Source organism: Sturnus vulgaris, chromosome 10, assembly GCF_052056855.1.
Source record: "Sturnus vulgaris isolate bStuVul1 chromosome 10, bStuVul1.hap1, whole genome shotgun sequence".
NCBI lineage: Eukaryota > Metazoa > Chordata > Aves > Passeriformes > Sturnidae > Sturnus > Sturnus vulgaris.
Window position 1 is genome coordinate 24,982,071 of NC_142252.1, and position 22,014 is coordinate 25,004,084.

The 22,014-nt window shown below is 52.3% G+C and overlaps 1 protein-coding gene across 13 annotated transcripts in view; it reads right to left on the reverse strand.

Moving 5' to 3' along the window:
- Window positions 1-22,014, reverse strand: part of MBNL1 (muscleblind like splicing regulator 1) — a 65,407-nt gene that overhangs the window by 12,397 nt on the left and 30,996 nt on the right. For 10 of the 13 annotated variants that reach the window (XM_088171130.1, XM_088171121.1, XM_088171132.1 and 7 more), the window contains 5 exons: window positions 9,851-10,021; window positions 7,671-7,865; window positions 2,895-3,152; window positions 1,910-1,963; window positions 936-1,089 (listed from right to left, as the gene is read on the reverse strand). In XM_088171130.1, the coding sequence (XP_088027256.1) occupies window positions 936-1,089; window positions 1,910-1,963; window positions 2,895-3,152; window positions 7,671-7,865; window positions 9,851-9,919 (730 nt within the window). In that variant the 5' untranslated portion in view covers window positions 9,920-10,021. The remainder of the gene's footprint in view (window positions 1-935; window positions 1,090-1,909; window positions 1,964-2,894; window positions 3,153-7,670; window positions 7,866-9,850; window positions 10,022-22,014) is intronic. The other 3 variants (XM_088171129.1, XM_088171127.1, XM_088171125.1) reach the window with 1 other exon arrangement.

Here is a 22,014-nt window from a genome sequence, read left to right on the forward strand (position 1 = left end):
ATTAGCTGTATTTCTTCCTCTTCCCAGTGTGCATTATGAAGGGCTGTCCTCACAGACTCTTTCCCATTTTTGAGTACAGATCTCTCAGCTGGGCTCTGCCCACCTCCTGGAATGATGGTGCTGCTTTAGAGTGGGTTCAGGTGTAACAAACTACCTGGGTGTGTAACTAAGGGCAGAAGCTCCCGGGACCAACTAGAGACCATTTCTCACACAGTGCCATGGGCAGAACCAAAGCACAGATTCCAACTTTACATCCCCCATCACTAGTCCTCCAAGGGGATTTCTGCTTGGTGCAGTACAGCATCAACTCCTCAGCAATTACACCAGGACAAGAGTGGAGCTGGTCACTCTAGGCTGAGACAAGCACTCGGCTTTACCCAGTCCAAGAGCAGCCCTGAGACATCAGTGTAGAGGCCCAAACTGTGACTTCTAGTGCAGGTTTGTGATTCTGCACCTGTGAGACTGCCTGTGCTGCCTGGGATCGCTGCACCTCATTAAAACCTCATTAAAAACCCCTTTGTGTGTGTGACTCAGAGCCACCACTGCCAAGCCCAAGGGGTCTTACAGGGAAACAAGCACAACAGCTGAGGGATGTGGAAGGAAGAGCAGTTAATCCAGGGAAAGAGGAAGGAGAGAGGAGATTTCAAATTCTGATTTGGGGTGACAGAGCATGACGCTGATTCTGTGTTAGACTGGAAAACACCCACCCAGCTTCTGCAGGGAGCAGAGAGAAGCCAGCGTTGCCACAGCCAGCCCCTCATTGCCCACGGGCACGGGGCACTGCTGTGCCATGGCTGGAGGGGCTGCCTGTGCCTGGCACCAGCAGCTCCAGCACACACCACGTCTGCCACCAGCAACCACAGCTGTCTCCTACTGTGCTTTTTCCACAAGGCCCCCCTCTCCCTCCCCTGCAAAGGCGCCAGTGAAGCTCTTACCTGGTGGGAGAAAGGCTGTATGCTGCTGTAACTGCATGTTGGCAAGAGCTTGCTGGTATTGGAAGATACCAGTGTTAAAGACTGCGGTGGCACCATTGGTTTTTTCAAGCGCAGGCCTCTTTGGTAAGGGGGGAAGTACAGCTTGAGGAATTCCCTGAATGGTGGATGGGTATAAAAATAAAGTCCGGTAACAAAAAGAATAAAAAAAATAAAAAGGGAGGGGGTGGGTGGGGGGGTGGGTGGGGTGTGGAGGAGAGAGGGAGGGAGGGGAGGGAGGGGAGGGAGGAGAAAAGGAGAGAGAAAAAGGAAAAAAGAAAAAATCAGTAGAAGGCAAAATAACCAGGCAGCACCATGTTTCTCCATGAGCAAGCAAGCGGCATAGCAGACTGAACTACCAAATAAAAGGCGAGGGAACAGCTTTCCAGGGAGCACTGTTTGCTGTTTGCTGTTTGCCTACCACTGCAGCGGCACAGGGAGCGGCGGGACAGCCGCCACGGGCACCAGGGCCACGGCACGGGCAAGCTCCGGGCCGGGCCAGGAGCCAGGCTCTCGGGCAAGCAGCACCGCCAGCTCCATGAGGATCACACGAAGAAGCCATGTTAATAATTGTCACCGTCCGGAGCGGATGGCAGGGCCGTGGTGACACCCCAGTCCCCGGGCCCCAGCGCTGCCCGGGCATGCAGAGCGCGCCGCATGCCGGCCCCGGCCGCCTCCGCGCCACCAAGCCATGCCAACGCCCCAGCGCCGGCACCCGCGGGGACAGGGACAGGGGACAGGGGACAGGGACAGGGCAGGGGACGGGAAGGGCGCGGGGGCGGCCGCAGGGAGGGCACCCGGCCCGGCCTGGCCGCCCACACGCCCTTGGCCGGGGACGTGGCGAGGGAAACCGGGATGTTCCGTTTCTACACATTAACCCCAAACTCCACTCTACCATACAGCTACATGCCAAGCTAAAAGGTGAAAGGTCATAGTACCAGGTCAAAGGTTGCCTCGAGGGGTCGCTTCAGTGATTTGACAGCCGACTGAGTCTTAATTAGCAGGCAGCGAGCACATGATGGCAATGGCCAGTGGGGTCAAGCGCATTAACATAAACAGCAAGCAGAGGTGCGTCATGGGGGCAGCAGTGCATTTGGGGAGGTGAGAAAAAACAAATAAAAACAAATCACCGGATGCCGTGTACAACGGTAACAAGACTAGGCATGCACGGGCCCGACGGGCAGGGCAGCAGGGCAGCAGGGGGTGCCCCCACCCTGGCCCCCACACCGGGCAGGCTGTGGGGCTCACGGCCACGCCGAACCGGGCTCCTGCCCGTGCCGGACCCCGCCGGGAGCCCGCGGCCACCGCCTGCCCTGCCACCCCCACTGTGCTCTGCTTCCCACACCCAGGGGCTCAGCACAGGCGGGACCCTCGGCCACCACAGCCCCCCAGTGCTGCCCTCGCCTCGCCAGCACACCAGCTCCTCAGTGGGCACAGACCCGGCTGCTACGGCCACGGGCTGGCACTAGCCCTGGGACAGCCACCGCTAGCCCTGGGGACACGGGATGGGGACAACAGTAACACGGTCAGGTCACTTCAAACTGCACCTCTACGAACATGGACTTACAGAAACTAACCACGGGTTTATCCAGCTGTGCAGCTGGGTAGATACACACAGAGAGATACACATCTGCCCACACACGGACACACAGCTAACCAGAGACACAGGCTGCCCACACGTACAGGGGTACACACAGGTATTCTGTACATCAGCAGGCAAAATTAGTCAAACGCCTCAAAGGTCTGGAACTACTCCAGAGCAGATCTGGCACCACATGCTGAGAAAGCTCATCACACCGTGTAGTGACCGGGGTCCCCGAGCACACGCCCCCTCCTTAGCAAGGACAAACACACATCCACCATTGCCTCTCCTCAATGTACTTCTACATTCTATCTTCTCTCTAGAAGCGTTCCCACACTCACCATGGCAGCTGCAGTCGCTGCTGCTTGGGCAGCTGCAGCTTGGTTAACCTGGTACTGGGCAGCCTTGATCTTGGCTTGCAGGTGTGCAGGAGGGTGGAAATATTTGCACTTTTCCCGGGAGCACCTCCCTTTGATGTAATCCATGCAGACAGTGACCGTGTTGTCGTTGGTGTCGATCATGGCGCTGTCGGCGGGGTGAGCGAACCTGCAGTCGTTCTCTCCCCTGTTGCAGTTCCCACGCTGGTACTCTCGACATACCTGTGACACCAGCAAAAGAAAGCCACTTACTTTTGGTGATGGGTGCTGCAGCATGGCTCAGAGCAGAGATAAGCTTTCTGAAAGCCTGCGAGAGCACCAGGAGGAAGGGGTCCCACTGCAGTGGGATGGAGGGCTCAGGGACCTGGCAGCAGAGCCTGGCTTCTCCAGAGCCACTTCTGATGTCCAGGAGCAGGAAACCCTGCTGTGATCAGAGCCAAGCACACTGCAGTGTCACTGTGGCTCCCACTCAGCTGCCCATGAGTCTGAGTCTGTTCTGCTGCCATGTGCCATGGCCATTCTGAAGCACCCCAGGGTGCTCAGCTGCTCCCTGCTCTGGCCTGGCTGTGCTCAGTGTGCTCATTAAGGTGAGTGGATGGTGTGTGGCCACCCCCAGAGAGCCCCACCAGGCTGGCACTCAGTGTCCAGGTGCCCCCACAGTCCAGGTGACTGTCTCCTGCCAGGTGACAGTAACCCACAGCCCACGGTGGTGGCACAACCCCCGTGCTGCCCAACCATCACCGTGAGCAGACTCGGGAGGTGGGCACAGCCGAGCCTGCTCTCTGCTCTCTGCTCTCACTGTCACACGGCAGCAGCCAGATGGAGCTGGAGGGCTCCGACACTGCAGCTGCTTGGTGACAGCCCTGCAGTGTCCCCGTGGGCTCCAGCCAGCCCCCAGCCCACACAGACCCCCAGGCCCCTGCCACCCCAGCACTGCAGACACGGACTGTGCCACCAGTGTCACAAACACCACACGTGCAAACCCAGTGTCTGACAGACTGACATGGGCTCCTGTCGTGGCCAGTTCTCCCCAAAGAGCCAACAAAACACACTTAGCATTCCAGTTTTCCAAAGGCTATAGGAAACAAAGGGACAAAAGCAACTGGGTCTGCCCACATATCCTTCAGTAGATGGAATTTCCTGTTCAAGGTGGGTGCCTGTGAGCTTGGATCATCAGTATTTCCTCAAGGACTTTGGCTCTGATTCCTGCACTAACCCAGATTTGGTTTGCCTTCACACCAGTCCTCTGGCTGCCGTTTAACCCTTGTGCCACTGCCACTGCCACTTGCCCATTCTCTGTGGTTATGAACTGACCCCCCTGTAGGACCAGGACCAGGGCGGGTGTGAAAACATTTGTCCAGGGCCATTCCTGCAGGGCCATTTTTCCACGTGGTGACAGACTCCAGGTGTGCATTTACACAGAGCCACATGAGCCAGGCCCAGCCCCTCCCCGGCCCCTGCTCATCCCCTGCCCTCCTGCTCAGGGCTGGCAGAACGGATTCTGGAAACAGCTCAGGCAAATTCCTGGGCTGGAACATAACCACTGGCCTGCCAGGTAATCCTGCAGCCAGATCCCTTCCCTGGTCCAGTCCCCTGCAGTGACACATGCCAGCCAGCACAACTGTCCTGATCACCCAGAGCTCACCAGCTCCAAGAACTTCTAAGTTGCTTCTTTCTGGCAAAACATGGCATATTAAGAACCAAGCAAGAAACAGCAGCTTGGCTGTGGTCATTCCTGACTTTGGAACACTTCTAAAAGGAAATGATGGCATTCCAACAGAAACAGCTGTTTTTGATAAAGTGTTAGGCAATTCCTTTCTCTCTCACTTCCCTTCTTTCTTGCTTCTTTTCTAGTTCACTGAAGAACCACGCTTTGTTCAAGATATTTCCTGCAGGGGAGGAGTGTGAGGAAAGCTGTGGAAAAGCCTCAAGCCATGACATTTCCACCCTGAGATGCAGATTCCTTACAGGACTGGCACTGGACACCCAACACCTGCATGCTGAAATCTGGTCTGAAATCCAGATGAAAGCAATCCCACTGCTAGTAGCAGTCACTGACCTCACTTCACCAAGACTCCCATTAATTCAGCAGACACAGCACTGCCCGACAGTCTGCTTGCATCCCTGAAACCCCAGGTTGTGCCTACTGAGAGCTTTCAGCCTGGGAACAGCCTGCCTCTGTATGCCACAACGTGTGCTGACTTAATTCCTGCCACCGTACATCACTCTTGAAAATAAATATTTAAAATTCTAAGCAGAACCAATCATACTCCAGGATTAGATGCTAACATCATTGTGGTTATTTTTCTCCAGGACAGTTCATTCCAAGGCAGAGTGAGTGGAGCCTTATAAAGCTCTGATCATGCCATAACAAATGGCAGTGCCACAGCTGCAGCTCCCCACAAGAGCAGGTAGACACTGCTGGCTCCTCTGGGAGATAACAGCCAGATCATGCAGAATCTCCAAAACTCATTCTGCATTTCTGTAGCCTATAAAGTACATTCAAATATTTTGCTGTTCATAAAAATGTCATGCTTGTTTAGTGTTTGGATACTAAATTTGGATACTCCGGATGAGATGACCACTGTACTGGAAAGCATTTGCAAATTATGTTCTCACCTACATGTTTCACTGTTTAAACTGAATTTGCAGAAGGGAAAACAGTATTGTGCCCCTGAGAGTGCTACTCTAGGAGTTCCCTCTCATGCAGAGGAGCTTGGCTCGCAGTACATCCCTTCTCTGAACAGCAGTATCAAGAGAATGCAGCATCCAGAGGGCCAAATCCTGCACTCTGAGGTCCCAGATATCATCAGCTCCCTGTGCACAGTGGTCACAGCCTGTGGCCAGCACCAGGGCTGCCCTGGAGCAGCACACCAAGGGGTGCCCCTGCTTCCCTGGCTGCCTGGGGACAATGGGTACATCCTGCTTATAACCAGGATGCTTTTGAGCTCTGATGTCCCACCCTGAGCAGCCCATGGGCACTGCGGGGCTGGAAGCACAATTGAACACAGCAGCTGATCTTGGCAGCACAACCCAAAGGGTTCCCACCATAGGCACCTTCCTCTCCATACTCGTTTCCAAATCCATCATGATTTATTTACAAATTTACCTAATTGCATTTTGGTTTTAGTCCACCTCTGGCAGGTGTCCATCATGAAACAGAGTCCTCAAGGGAAAAACATCCCTGGGTGATTCCAACCAGCCCCATGTGTGCCAGCTCAGAGCTGCCTCCCCTGCAACCTGAGCGTGCTTTGGGGAACGCTTCCCTCAGGGAAAACATCTCTAAAAAGGGAAATGATATGATCCCACAGGAGGGTGACCTGTGGTGATGTGAGCTCTGAGAATAGTGACAGGAGCAGTGGGAAATGCTGGCTGCCAGCTGACCCTCCCAGCTCACCCCTTCTGAGCTCGTCAGCCAGGGATGCAGCTAAAGGAAAGGAATTCATTTCCCTTGGAAGGAGAGTTAATCCCTGCTAGTGCAGATGCACAGGCAGAAAGAACAGAGGTACAAATACAGCAGGCTGCATAAAACAGAGATCCTTTTTGCCAGCATGCTCCCTGAGCTCAGTGACCAGCAGCAGCCGTGCAGGAGGCAGCAGCCTCACACCCCCATGTCCAGCACACACCAGGGGGACAGCAGGGCAGCCTGGCTGCTCAGCCTCCCCCATCCCTGCCTTTAGCCACCAGACCCAGCCAGGGCTGCCAAGCACCTGCTCCAGGCTGTGCCCATGGGCTGAGATCTATGTTCTCAGGCTGTGCCCACAGCTCTGCTCTCAGGCTGTGCTCTGTGCTCTCAGGCGGTGATCCATGCTCTCAGGCTGTGATCCATGCTCCCAGGCTGTTCTCTCAGGCTGTGCTCCATGCTCTCAGGTTGTGCTCTCAGGCTGTGCTCCATGCTCTCAGGCTGTGCTCTCAGGCTGTGATCCCATGCTCTCAGGCTGTGATCCATGCTCTCAGGCTGTGCTCCATGCTCTCAGGCTGTGATCCATGCTCCCAGGCTGTGCTCCATGCTCTCAGGCTGTGATCCATGCTCCCAGGCTGTGCTCTCAGGCTGTGATCCCATGCTCTCAGGCTGTGCTCCATGCTCTCAGGTTGTGCTCTCAGGCTGTGATCCCATGCTCTCAGGCTGTGATCCATGCTCCCAGGCTGTGCTCCAGGCTGTGCCCACGGGCTGTGCCCCAAGCTCACAGCAGTTGGCTGCAGGTCCCTGGCTCCCCGCCCATGCTGCTGCAGTACTGATAAAGGGCTGAAAACACTGTCGGGCCTTTCAGATAAGGAAGATTGGGAGCAAGGGAGAGCAGCAGCTCGAGAGCAGCGACACTTGTCAGGGTTGTAGTGAGGGTGATAAGCCAGGAGCAGGAGGCCAGCAGGGGAGCCAGGGGAGCGTGGGCACTGCCTGCCCAGAGCCAGAGAGCCCGAGCCATCTGCACCTCTCCCCAGGGCTCAGTGGCTGTGTCCTCACCGTGGGGACACACTAACAGCTTTGTGGCACTCCTGCTGCTGCCATGATCGTTCCTTAATATTCCCATTTCTTTCTACAAGGGAGGGTCAGAAGCAGAGGGGCAGCCTGAACTTTACAGTACAATCGCTCAGTCACTCCTCCTTACCATCACAAACATACAGCATTACCAACCCAAGTGCAACCTGCATGATTTGCTTTCACAGGGCAAGTATTTCCTGCCCAGAAGACACAATAAACGCCAGCACTTGTGACAGTAAATTACACCACGCAGCTCCTACCTCCAGCCTGTCTGTCCTCATCAGCTTCTGGGCGGCGGCGGCGGCAGGGACGGGCACGCCGGGGTTCCCTGTCACCAGCATGGGGGCCGTGGGCAGGATCTCAGCGGGGACCAGGCCTGGGGACACGGGCCCCAGGTAGGGGTTGAAGGCGGCTGAAGCGTTGGTGGCTAAGCTCGGTGTGACGGAGAACATGGGCTGCAGGTGGAGACAGGAAAGGGACACTGAGCACTGTGCTTGCCGGGCTGCCACCCAAACAACTCTGCCATCCCCCCGAGCTGAAGCAGGGCCGTTCCTGCTTGGGGAACACCATTGGTTGTGCCTGTGGGTGGCAGGGAACACCTGTGCAGTTGTTGCACATGAGCGAGAGCAGCGGCCAGGTACCCCCAGCAGCCTCTGCTGGTTCTCCTCCTCCAGCTCCCTGACACTCCCAGCAATGCCACCACGAATGACAGACGCTCTGTGGGGTCACTGAGAGTCCAGGGCTACCAGGGGGACATGGCCACAGCAGGTACAAAGCTGGCTCTCGGGGAAAAGGCATCTGAGAGCCCTGACAAAGCATCAGCCACACTCGACTTCAGGCACGGGCTAAGCTTTTCTGACCCTGGTGCAGCTTGAGCTGGCTCAGGAACTCCTGGGCTTTCACACAGCCACAGTCCTTCCACTTTATAGAATTCAACAGGCTGGCCATGCAGATATTCAGAGACTCACTGCATCAGGGAGATCCTTTAGTTAGGCTAAAACATTACACCAGTGGAAGAAAGAGCACATACAAACATAATTTTCTTTTGTTTATTTGCATGTTTTCAAAAAAGAGTCAAGTGCCCTTGTGGGTGTGAAGACAATTGGATGCAGAGCCCAAATAATGCTGTGAAAACCCAACACAGAGCTGCTACACTGCAGCAAGGATTAAATAACTCTCCTGCCCCCAAATGCAGTGTAACTGCCAAATAAAATTCAGCCAGGAGTGTTTGTCTTTCACTATCTAAATAAAGCAGTTACTCAAGGCATTTAGGTTTTTTTCCCCAACTAATTTTTAGAGGGAAAAACAACTACAGAGTGAACACAACTCTTTCTCTGTTTCATATCAGTTTAAGACAGACACTAGAGAACAGCACATGTTTCTGTATTCCTGAGGAAATGACTGAATTGTTTGGAAGCAAGGGACATTGGAAATAATGAACAAAAACAAACTGGAGAAAACAGAATGAGAGTTGTGTAAATGAGTATAATTTCTGTAATGCTTGTGATTCTTCATTCATGTCAATGAAAAACAACCTGGCAAATATTACAGGAAATTAAATATTACTCTTAAACACACTATTAATTAACTGCACTTTTCCTTAGTGGGTTATCAGCTATGTAATAATGAACTTTAAAACAGAACCAGTCTGTTAGTGTGTAACTTAAGAGATGTTGGTGTTTGATTTTAGCCCAATGCACTCAAACAGACACCTGTGTGTCTGCTGTACAGCAAATAAGACTGCCCCATTTGTTTTCTACTGAGCTTTTTCTACAGCAATATAAATATCCTGCAGCCTTTTGACCACTGCAGAGTAACAGCATGTTATCAGAGCCAGCTGGCATTGCTGAAGCTCACAGGTACATTGGGATGTGCTGCACAGGTCTCAGTGGGGACACCCCACTGTCCTACAGCCCCACCAGCACATGGCCCCTGCTGGGCCAGGGCACAGAGCCCCCCAGCTCTCTGCTGCCAGGTGGGCTCACACTGACCAATGCACTAGCCATGGTCAAGCTCAGCCTAACTCCCCCTAAACCAAAGCTCAATTCCAGCAAGCAATTCTCTGGGAAAGTTGCCTTGAGTGAAAGGAAAACACCCAGTGGGCATCTCCTCAAAGCCAGGAGTTTCCTAGAGCACCCAGTGGGCATCTCCTCAAAGCCAGGAGTTTCCTAGAGCACGTGATATTGCAAAGGAAACAAAAATCTCATGCAGGTCACTTGCTGTGCAAACTTTGAGAATTAAATTTTAAAAGATAAATTAATCCAAGATTACTGAAATCAATTAAAAATATTACTCCAGGCAAGGCAGAATTAAGCAACACAAAGACACACACAGGGGCGTTTCGGTGCAGTTGGCTCCTGTCCCATTGCCCAGCTCTGTGGGGTTTCCCTGGGCAGCATTTGCCTGCCCCAGCTCTGAGGGAAGCCTGCAGGGCACGTACCACGGGCTGCAGTGGGGCTCCAGGCATCATGGCATTGGCCAGCTGCATCTGCTGGGCCAGCATGGCCATGTTCTTCTGCTGGATCAGGTTATTGCGGCCATTGATCTCCAGCTGCGTTTTTAAGTGTGGTGGTGGGTGAAGATATTTGCAGTTTTCCCTTGAACATCGACCCTGAAGAAGAGAATGAGCACAGTAGGGTTAGAAGCTGTATCTTTGTTCCTTATGTCATGAGCTAAAGCAAACACAATCAGACTGCAGAAACATTTATCAGATACCTGGCAAATGAGATCTTACCTGAGCACAATGTGAAAGTCAGAGGCAATTACTGCTAAAAGGGTAACATGGAACTACAACATGTATTGCTGCATCAGAGGAGCAGTTGACCTGATTCTGAAATCCAGATTAAACTCAATGTCCTCATCTCAGTGCTGGGCTTTAGGCTGTTCCACAACTCTCTGGATGAGATCCAAAGCCTGGCAATACGTGTTGTACACCCCAACCACTTCGTGTACTTCATACACTCAAATGCTTTAAAGCCATAAAATATCATTCCTGTGATCTAATGCAACGTCCTGTGGCTCCCAGGAAACAAGGAACCTCACTCATGCCCCACTGAGACCAGCATTTCTATCCACCTAGAAGATGGTTTTTAAGGAAAAGTATTTACTCAAAGACTACCAGAGTATACCACAGTCCCAGGTAAATTGTGCTTATGCTTCATTATCACCAGCTACTATCAAAACACTTACAACCTCCTTGTTTGCATGTAGTTCTGGAGCCCAGGGCACCTTTAGCCTTCAATCTTTTTAATTTACAGATCTTAGTGAATTTCCCAAAAGAAATGCAGACTTGTCTGTCTGGGAACAGGGTTTCTTGTCTCACTTTTATTCCATGGACCTTTACAAATGGTCCACAGAGCACCCAGGAGCTGGAAACCACAGGCTGGAATCCACTGCCACAGCTCTCACCAGAACACAGCAGCATTCATCCCCTGACCCTGCAGCTCCTAATTACCTGTCACTGGATCCTGCTAACTGCAGTCAGCAGAGTTCAGGGCAGATTCTCATCTCTCTGAGCCTTTTCTGAACTCTCTTCCAGTCATTACTAAAGGAATATTATGAGTAAATTCAGAGGTAGCAGTGATGCTGCAGTGTCCTGATGGGCCCCACCAGCACACTGGGACATTATCCAATCCTGCTGGACTCAAACTCAGGATAAATGCTCCCGAGGCTCCCCAGCACACCGGGGGAATTATTCAATTCTGCTGGATTAAAACTCAGGATAAATGGTCCCGAGGCTCCCCAGCACACCCCTGAGCAGAGCCCTCGAGGCCAGGGGTCCCAGCACTCTCCTGTGCCCAGCTCTGGGCTCAGCAGTGCCAGGCAGTGCCCGCTGAGCTCTGCCAGCCCCTCTGCCAGCAGCTGCCACACAAACTCTTCACTCTAATTTGAAGCATGGCAGCAAGCACACATTTGCTTTGCTCTCCAAAATTTTTTAATCTCATGCTGCCTCTCCCTTTCTTTTTTTGGGGTTTAATACACAGATTTATTTCCTACTCTGTATAGTTCACTTTCATTGTCAAAAATGAAGAAATGCCATGCACTCTGGATGGGAGCAGGATGTGCCTGACCTTGCTGTGCTCAGCCTCCTGTGACACCTCAGGGCTCAGCACGGTCTGGTGATCAGGAGGGGGGTTGGGAGGAATTTTCACCTTGCCTTCAGGGGAGCAGGAACATGTACCTGTCCCCAGGCACCTTCCCAGAGGGCAGAAGCATCCCCAGCTACACCCCATGGCTTCACTCCCCACAAAGCACAAGGCACTTTGTGTGAACACTTACAGAGCTGTGGGAAGCGGGGCAAACTCAGAAAATGACCAATCATGCCTTGGAAAAATCACTCCCAAAATTCTACATCCTGGAAATACAGGGTATTTCTACAAGACTTGGATCTTCTGACAGGTGTGTTGGATGCTGACAGTACACCTGGATTTTTCAGCCCTGCACAGGTGAACAGGAGTGTGCCCATCTGGGTGTGGTCACCACCAGGCTCTTCCCCACACCACCAGTTTTCTGGGAAGCACAGCACACCCTGCTTTTAACATCCTACATCAAATGTTAGGAATACAACTGCAATTCTTGCTCTCTGATAATAATCTTCCAGAAAACACCCTGATTGCATATTTAATAACAGAAAAGCTTTCTTGGGATTCCCTTTTGAGGCTGCAAGCTCCTTTAGTCACTAAGTCTGTGATTCTGTAATTTTAAGTAGCTATCCATGGTCAGACCAACAAGCCTCTAACATTTAACAAGCTACCTCCTAAAGACAGAAGAAAAATCTCCTTGTGGCCAGCAGTGAGTGCTGCACATCCCACCTGCCCGGCCTGAACACCACCACCCCATCACTACTGAACAATTATTAATGCCTGACATCATTTCCAGTCACTTAAACACTTGTGGAGTTCTGAGGGTGCTGTGGTACCGACTGGCTGCTGCTGGAGCTGTCCTGGTGTTCCCTCAGCCAGGGGCTCTGCCTGGGGAACCAGCAGCCACAAGTCACCAGTGCAGCTGGAACACACAGAACTCTTCTGGCCCAAAACAAACACACAAACACCTCCCTCAGTCAGGGAGTACAAATTCCTCCTGAAGCCAGCAGGAGGATGGCTGCTACACACCATCAGCTATTGCCTCTAAATGGTCAAACTATTTATCCTGATGCCCATGTGTTTTACAGGAAAACATTTAACTCCATGTAAGCTATGGCTTTCTTTTTAAAAACAAACTGTTTGCAGGCACTTTGTGTTGAGGCTGCCTGCCACATCCAGAGAAACCCTTTCAATAACACTCAGAGACACCTTTTCCATAACTTTCAGAGACACCTTTTCCATAACTTTCAGAGAAGCCTTCTCCATGCACTACAGGCCATGAGTCAGTGAGTTCCACCCCCGAGGGCAGGCAGAGGCAGGGCTGCGATCACGGAGCCTCTGCACAAGGCTGCTGTCAGCACACACAGCGTGTCTGCACAGGGGGTCCCTGCACCTCTCCCCAGAGCTGCTCCCACACCATAACCAGGGGCTGCTGCAGCGCCAAACCCAGAGCTGGGGCAGTGCCAGCCTGCCCTGGAGGGGCTGTGGTTGGGACATCCCCAACAAGCTGGGGACAACACACATCTCCAGGGCAAGGGAGTGAGGGCACCCTCCCTGTGAATCCCCCTCAGCTCTCCCCAGGGCTGCTGCTGTGGCACAGGGATACTGATGGCAGCGCTCTGCAGACACTTTTTAAAGTGAATCATTTCATGTGAAAACACACCAAAGTGACCACTTAATGACGTCTTTGTGTGTGATTCTTGTACATAAAAGCCTCAAGCCCTCTAATGGATCATTTGGCTTGCACAGCTAATAGCACTCCTACAGAGCTGTCCTACTGCCATGAAATACAACAGGGTTTAAAAAAAGAAAGAAAAAAGCAAACAGAGCAAGCAGACTGCCAGCATGAAACAGAAGGAAAGACACCAGCTCAGCAGCAAAACCCTCCCTGCTGCTCCTGCTGTCTGTGGGTCCCTCCTCCTCCTCAGCCCCGAGGAAGCACAGAATGATCCCCAGTGCCACAACAGCGGCATGAGGATGGGGATGTGCTTATATAAATTCTTTAAGCTCCGTAAATTTTATTTGTATTCATGAATTTTAAAAGTTTATATTTTTAAAATTTATATAAAAATTCAATACAATTTGTGGCTGATCTTGGTATTACTACAAATGTTTGTATATCCCCATGTCTGTACAGACACAGCATATGTATCAATCCATCAGAATTTATACTGACACTCCCAGGACACACAGACTCTGCAGCCTGACACTGAGCAACACTTCATTTCCTCCCAAGCACCCCCCTCCTGCCCCCAGCCAGGGGCTGTACCCCAGGACACGAGGGAATTTCGTTTTTCCGGGTGGGTACAGAAAGAGCAGCCTCGCCCAGCCCGAGGGGCTGTGTCCACCCAAGGGGTGGCACATGGGTCACAGCACCATTGGAACCACAGCGACAGCTCCAGCTGCTCCTTGAGCTTCCAGTGCTGCCAAATCCTTTTAGAGCAATCTCTGGTAATCCATATGATCCTCACTCAGGCGTGTAATAGCTCACAATTTAAGAGGAGAATTAATGACTTTATGTCCAGATCAAGTAAAACACACGGGAGATTTAATCTGTTTATCAGTGCAGAGTCCCCTGGTGCCCAGCACAAGTGGCCAGAAGAGTGGGATGCAGAGCAGGTACCAGGATTGCTGTGCTCCACACTCCTGCTTACAGCTGTAATCCCCTGACAGTGACTGGACAGGCACGACACAGAGCACTACACAGAACCTTCACAAGGAATTTACCCTGGAACTGACAAAGCAAATAAATAGCAGCAGAAAGGCACCATCCCTGTGCTGATCCTTCTGCACAGAGCTCGGGACTGAGCCCAGCACAGGCACCCACTGCACAGGGATCCCAGCCTGGCACCCCTGACAGCTGCCTTTAGCCCCAGAGGTGTCCCCAGGCACAGTGTACCCCAGCCTGGCACCCCTGACAGCTGCCTTTAGCCCCAGAGATGTCCCCAGGCACAGTGTACACCCCAGCCTGGCACCCCTGACAGCTGCCTTTAGCCCCAGAGATGTCCCCAGGCACAGTGTACCCAGCCTGGCACCCCTGACAGCTGCCTTTAGCCCCAGAGGTGTCCCCAGGCACAGTGTACCCAGCCTGGCACCCCTGACAGCTGCCTTTAGCCCCAGAGGTGTCCCCAGGCACAGTGTACCCCAGCCTGACACCCCCCTGCCCCATCAGACAGGACCCGTGTCTCTCCTGACAGGACCTGTGTCCCTCCCGACAGGACCCACATCCCCACCTGCAGCTGGATGTGACCAGGACAGAGCCAGCCCTCCCAGATGTGTGAAGGGCCAGGGGTGCACAGTTTCCAAAACAAGGGCCAGGTGCAAGAGGGGCAGGAGCAGCAGCCCTGAGCTCTGCTGCACTCTTGCCCTCGACAGGCAGCACTTGCACGGGGCTGGGGTTTGGCTGCCTGGCAGGGCTGTGCTGGGGCAGATGATGGCACAGCGAGCTCTGGGGAGCTCTGACCCATGGCACACCTTGGCTGGGCCCAGGTGACACGAGGACAGCACCAGAGGCTCCTGGGCAGGCGTCAGGCTCAGGGCAGCAACAACACCAAAATTAACATTGCATCAATAAATCACTCCCTGCTGCCCAGCAGCCTCCTCCGACTGCCTGAAGGTCAGTGGCTGCCAGATTTTATGTCTGGGTTTTTATGGGAGAGAGGCTGCTCTAAAAGCATTGCTGAGAACTGCAGCCCCACAGCTCAGACACTGGAAATCACTGCTGGAATCCTATCCTGAAATTGCACATCCACATGTTTGGGGTTTTTATTGACAGAGTTTATATAAGAATTTCCTTATTGTTATCCTTTTAGCTGCATTTTTCCCTTGTTTTTAGCAAGTACAGCATCTTGATATGCTGTTTTAAATACAATTTAAATATGATTAAAATACATTTGTCAAGCAAATATATTATTGACTGAAAAATATGTAAATCCCTAACATTAGTGGGGAAAGTAATTACTAAAACATTATTTTATTCAAGTGAAATGAAACAATAAATTCTGACTGAAATGTGGGAAGGTTATTAAACTTAATTTCAAAATAGGATTTGAGTTTACAACTGAGCACAAGTGAAACAAAGCACTCTGAGAGGAAAAGCTCTAAATGGGAAATTTCATAGCATCACACAACCACAGACTTGTTAGAGCTGAAAGTGACCTTAAAGATCACCCAGTTCCAATGCTCCTGCCATGGGCAGGGACACCTTCCACTGTCCCAGGTTGCTCCAAGCCCTCTACACTTCCAGGGATCCAGGGGCAGCCACAGCTTCTCTGCCAGCCTGTGCCAGGGCCTCACCACCCTCACAGAGAATTTCTGCTGGAAGAAGAAATTTGCCTGGACCTCTCCTTATAGATAAAGAAAACATTTCCCTGAATCCAACTGGGAACTGTTCTGGGGATCAATACCAAAGCCTGATTTCAAATTAATCCCCTGAGCTCTGCTCTGAGACGCCACTTTTGTCAGAATGTGGGAAGCAGGCAGTGACCCCCCAGGTGGGCAGCAGCAGCACAGGTACCTGTGACAGGTACAGGGCAGGCTCATGGCACTGTGGCAGCAGTGGCTGTTTGCACCTGGAAAAGCCAGCAGCTGCTTTCTCAGCTCAGGAACTTTCCCCAGAGTGTACAAAGGATCACAGGTTTGGATCAGCAGCGTGAGGAATGATCTTGACTCTCTTTCAGCAATGCCACGCTGAAATCTGCTGCCACGGGTGGCTCTGCAAGGGCTGCCTGGCACCTGACAAAACAAACCCAGCACGTTCCTCTGCTGGAACAGCCACGGGCTGCAGGGCATCCTGTGAAATCCCTGAAAGGAGCACGGAGATTTTCAGGAATGCAAACAGCTCCAGGTCCCTGACCGCACACGTGCAAGAGACATTTTACAACACAATAAACTGCCTAAGATGGAAACACACTGCTTGATCACATCCAAACCTTTCCACTTAATCACCACACGCCTCCAGTACTGCCAAAATAACCCCGAGTGGCTGTGGAGGTGACAGGGAGAGCTGTCAGGACTGGGACAGAGGTTCCTGGGCATTACAGACCCCCCAGCTTTCAGAGCAGCAGGCAGACTTGAGTGGGTGCCATACCCACAGACAGGCTGCCTCTGGCTGCTGACACAGCTTCTGCCTCTGGAAACCAAAAATTGGACACTTCTGGCTTCTCTGTACTGTTTAGTTAAAAGATCAACAAATGAAGGCCGTTCACTCCATTCAGTAATAAAACAAAAAGAGGCCAATACAGCACACTCGGCACCCAGGACAGCAGCAGGCTGCACATCACCCTCGTGGCACTGGAGCTCCAAAGCGATTTATTCTGATGTCACTGCACCACAAATCACCAAGCTTGGAGATCCATTTCCACAGGGGGCCGAGGGAGCACTGACACCTGTCACAGCAGGTAAGAGGGGGGCATGGAGCCCCTTAGAGCAGCGTGGGCTGAGCCACAGGTTTGACAGAAGGGTGGTGGCTGTCACCAGCACAGTGCCACTGACTGCAGCGTGTGGGGAACCAGCCTGTGCTGCCCTGCCTTGCAAACCCAAAGAACAGGAGAAGTTCACACAGGAATGGAAGGAAAACCACTCAGAGCTTCCAGATGCCTCCTCCAGCCAGAATCCCACTGTGACTGAAAGGACAAACCCACAAATGCACTCGAGTAAGGCAGAAAGCACTGCCACTGTCCAACAAGAATTTTAGGAAAGAAATAAAGTTGAAGAATTTCTCTTTTGGAAAAAAAACAAAACAACAAAACAAAAATGGGGAATCTTTAACAACTTCTAGGAAAAAATTCCACCTGTTTTCCACAAGAGGGAACTTTTGACAAGACAGTGATTTCCTACAAAACACCTCTTTAAAATCACTCAGTGCAGCTTCCCAGCAGAGGCAGAAAGAAGCCCCTTAATCAGCAATTCAGGAGGAATTAATGAACCCAGCCACACCCACCTACGAGGGCAACACACGAGCCTGGTGCCCAAAGGCACCCCCAGGTCAGCAGAACCCCTGGCACTGCTGTGCCCACCCCAGGGCACCCCCACAACCCCTGAGACACTGCCAAGATCGCCCCTCTAAGGGCACTGCTGTGTGCCCCTGCCACCACATCCCACCCTCCTACCCCACACCTTTCCCCTTTCCTTTGGCTAGCAATTAAGCACGCCTGGGCACTTTGAATTTTATTTTTTTTTTTAAAGCTCATACCGCCCGGTTTGAAGTGAAAATCAAAGAACAATCATTAAAAGATAAAGATTAAGTTGACAGAAAACTAGCTTGCATCTTTCCTTAAATGTGCAAGACAGACTGAACACAGCTCTTCTCCTTTTAACTCTCTACCATATCATAATTATCACGTATAGAATTATCATAATTATCACATAGAATTGTTAGCCTTGGCCTTTGTTTCTGCACGGGTCACCACCATAAAATCCATGGAGCCTAATGGGTACAGTGCCCTGGAATTTGGTAATTGACAGAATTTCAACACGTGCAAAGTAAAACAATTCAAATTAATACTTGTTGTAGTGATAAAGTGGCATTAAAAAGTAAAACAAAAGAGAGATGCTCCTTCCCTGGTGTAGCTGTCCCCTGCTGTAACCTGAGTGTCACGAGTGGTTTAATTCTATATATGAGAAACTATTTTTCATGCTGTGACATTTATGTGTCACTTTTCACACCCAATCTCTGCCAGGCACTATTCATTTCCTACGAGCCCTGTGTCCCTATTTGCTTCCAGATAAAGTTTCTCTCCCCACTTGTTGAAATTCCGTGCAATGAATTAATGAATTGTACCTGGGCACAAGCAGGGCCCGAGCTGGCAGCAGCTCCAGCAGGTGTTCCCAGGGAGCTGAGGAGCTGGCACTGGGCTGTGCCCTGCTCTGTGACACAGCAGTGCCTGGCAGCCCCAGTCGGGGCACAGCCACCTCCCATCCCCACCGACCCCATCCCTCCCTGCCATCCCCACCGACCCCATCCCACCGACCCCATCCCACCGACCCATCCCCACCGACCCATCCCTCCCTCCCATCCCCACCGACCCATCCCTCCCTCCCATCCCCACCGACCCCATCCCTCCCTGCCATCCCCACCGACCCCATCCCTCCCTCCCATCCCCACCGACCCCATCCCACCCTGCCATTCCCATTGACCCATCCCTCCCTGCCATCCCCACCGACCCCATCCCTCCCTGCCATCCCCATTGACCCCATCCCACCCTCCCAGCCCCACCGACCCCATCCCTCCCTGCCAGCCCCATTGGCTCCATCCCTCCCTCCCATCCCCATCCCTCCCTGCCATCCCCACCGACCCATCCCTCCCTCCCAGCCCCACGGGAAGTGCCCCGAGCTGCTCGAAATGCTCAGCATGGCTCAATAAACCCTTGGTGGCAGCACAAGGCAAGGCCCTGAGTCAGCTCTGCACGGCCACCCCTAACACACAAAAATAGCTTGTTTATTCCTGCAGGGGGGTTATTTTTACACCAGCAGCACTGGGTGCCCGTGGCTGTTTGCTGCTCCCAGTGAAGGCACGTGGTGGGGGCCAGGTGTGCATGAGCCCTGCAGGGTGCTGGCCTGGGGACACCCCTGCCCCCCTGAGCTCCCTGTCCTGGTGCAGGGGCTCCGTGTGGGGCTGGGAGAGGCCCTTGCACTCAGGGGACCCATGGCAGACACCTTCAGGCACTGCCCACCCTGCCAGCCAGGGAGAGCCAGCACACACCTCCCACAGCCCCTCCAGCTGCCCTTGGAGCTGCAGAGGGAAATCCCTCTCCTGAGCAGCTCCTTCGATTTCCCATCACCTGAAGGAAAGCCCTGCTAAATCCAAGTGTGCCTGTGGTTTCCAACGAGGCAGGAGCGATTCTCCTGTGCACACAAACACACCCATCAGCCAGGGATGGGCTGCACCCACGCCAGGTGGGCTCACATCTCAAACCAAAGTGCAGCTCTCCCTCCACACACCTAACAGGGTCTGTGCATTCCTGCAGCATCCAGGTAACTTCTCCTGGGGTTCACAGCTCTTTATAAATCCTGCCTTTAGTGGAAATAAACCCAAGGGAGTGAATGTGAACATCCCTGAGGGCCGCAAAGAACAAATTGAGAGGTGTGTGGGAACAGAACGGAGCGGGACAGCAGCACGAGCTGTTGGCAAGTAAATATTGCCCAACACAGCAGCAGGATTGGGGAAAATCTGACAGAGTGGAATAACAGGAAGCTTAGTCACTTCTGCACAAAAAAAAGTGAGCATGTGAGTGGGGCGGAGGGGAGAGGATGGTCAGAACACTGGGGTGGGATAATGGGATGGGATGATGGGATAATGGGATGATGGGATAATGGGATGGGAGGGCAGGCACAGGACACGCTGCCCTGGGCACTGCACTGGCCAGAGGAGCCTGTCCTGGGTGTCCTGCTGCACCAAACCCCGCAGGCTCCTGCACAGGCTTCCCCAGTCAAACTGGGACCCCATCAGCCCACATGCCCAGCTCCTCCTCCACCTCAGCATGGAGAACACCCCAAGTGCTCAGCTTGGACAGGAAAACACCAGCCACAATCCCCTGCAGAGCACTGTGCTGGTGATGGAATTACCATGGGTGTCCTGGCCCTCCTGCCAGTTGCTATTCAGATCACAGAGACACTTTGCAGAAGCCTCAGGAGTGGGGAGGGAAGCTGAAAGGAAGATCAGATTTCCCTGATGGCAACAGAAGTACCCATTACTGCTGAAATATGGTCTGTGCCATCACTGATGAGGGGATAACAGCACTGGGTGTTAGTAAAGGGACTAGAAAAACACAAACCTAAGATTTTACTACATCATCCAGAGAGGCAAGAGAAAAGATAAACTTGAAATAATTAGAAGCTAGATAAGGAAAGTCACCAAACCATGGCCAACTGATGACAAGCTTGAGTAATAGTTTTTTACTGCTTAGGCAAATGAGGGAAGAAAAGGATATAAATAACAAAGGGTACAGCAGCAGAGAAATAAAGAAACTGAAACTAAATTTATAGTTCAAAAATTCTTACAGGGAGGATCAACCTAAGTAATTCAGACCTCAAGGACAAAAGAAAAGATACCAAAAAATGTTGATGTATTCGACATCAGAAGGGAAACGGAGAGTTAAAAGTCTTTAACAAAGAACAAATTGAAGCAAGCAAGGCTAGGAAAGGGAAAGTGTCGTGGGTAAACAAAGGCTGACACATCAGGTTTGTTTTCCCTTTCAAGTGTTCGATGAAGCACAGTAAAAGCTTCCTAACCAAATAAACTCCCTTGCAGTCCCTGCAGGAATCACCCCTGAACGAGGGTAGGGCTGGAGGCCCCACTGGGACCTCACATGCAGCCCACTGTGCCTCTGGGATACACTTGTCATGTTCCTTCAGAAAAAACCAAACCAAAACAAACCAGCCCTGAAGCACTTAACAGCTCCACGGAAAACCAAGGAGCAGAGGACAGGGAGCAGGGAAGGAAGCTCGGTGTCCTGGGCAAGGCAGCAGAGACAGGCACAGGGGGAGCATGCAGAGCACAGACCACGAGCACTCTGCTGAATTTCACATCTGGGGGGTCAGCAGCACACAGACCACGAGCACTCTGCTGAATTTCACATCTGGGGGGTCAGCAGCACACAGACCACGAGCAGCCTGCTGAATTTCACATCTGGGGGGTCAGCAGCACACAGACCACGAGCAGCCTGCTGAATTTCACATCTGGGGGGTCAGCAGCACACAGACCATGAGCATGCTCTGCTGAATTTCACATCTGGGGGGTCAGCAGCACACAGACCATGAGCACTCTGCTGAATTTCACATCTGGGGGGTCAGCAGCACACAGACCATGAGCACTCTGCTGAATTTCACATCTGGGGGGTCAGCAGCACACAGACCATGAGCACTCTGCTGAATTTCACATCTGGGGGGTCAGCAGCACACAGACCATGAGCACTCTGCTGAATTTCACATCTGGGGGGTCAGCAGCACACAGACCATGAGCACTCTGCTGAATTTCACATCTGGGGGGTCAGCAGCACACAGACCATGAGCACTCTCTGCTGAATTTCACATCTGGGGGGTCAGCAGCACACAGACCACGAGCACTCTCTGCTGAATTTCTCATCTAGGGGTCAGCTGGGCCCACAAAAGGAGGCAGGGCAGTGTCCAGCCTCCCTGCCCTTGGGTCAGTGTCTGGCTCCACCACTGACACGCCCATGACATGATCCAATAATCATTAACATTGCACATGGAAGCATCAACCACAACTGGAGGTTTCAGCCCATACCAACACTGAATTCCTTGCTCAGCTCTGTGCTGCACTGCTAAGGGGGGGAAGGCAGCACAGAGGGCTCAACAGGCCCTGTATCAGTCACAGGTTTTTTTTCTCATACGGCTCAGGAATAATTTCCTGCACTAAGTGCTTTCCAGGCCTCTTAACATTGATATTGCAGATCAATATTTCACAAAGACAAAGCCGCCTGATGGATGTGTGCACTCATTTAAGCATCTCTTACAGGCAGCACTGCTGTAATCACACACTGCACCCCTGCTACCTTCTACC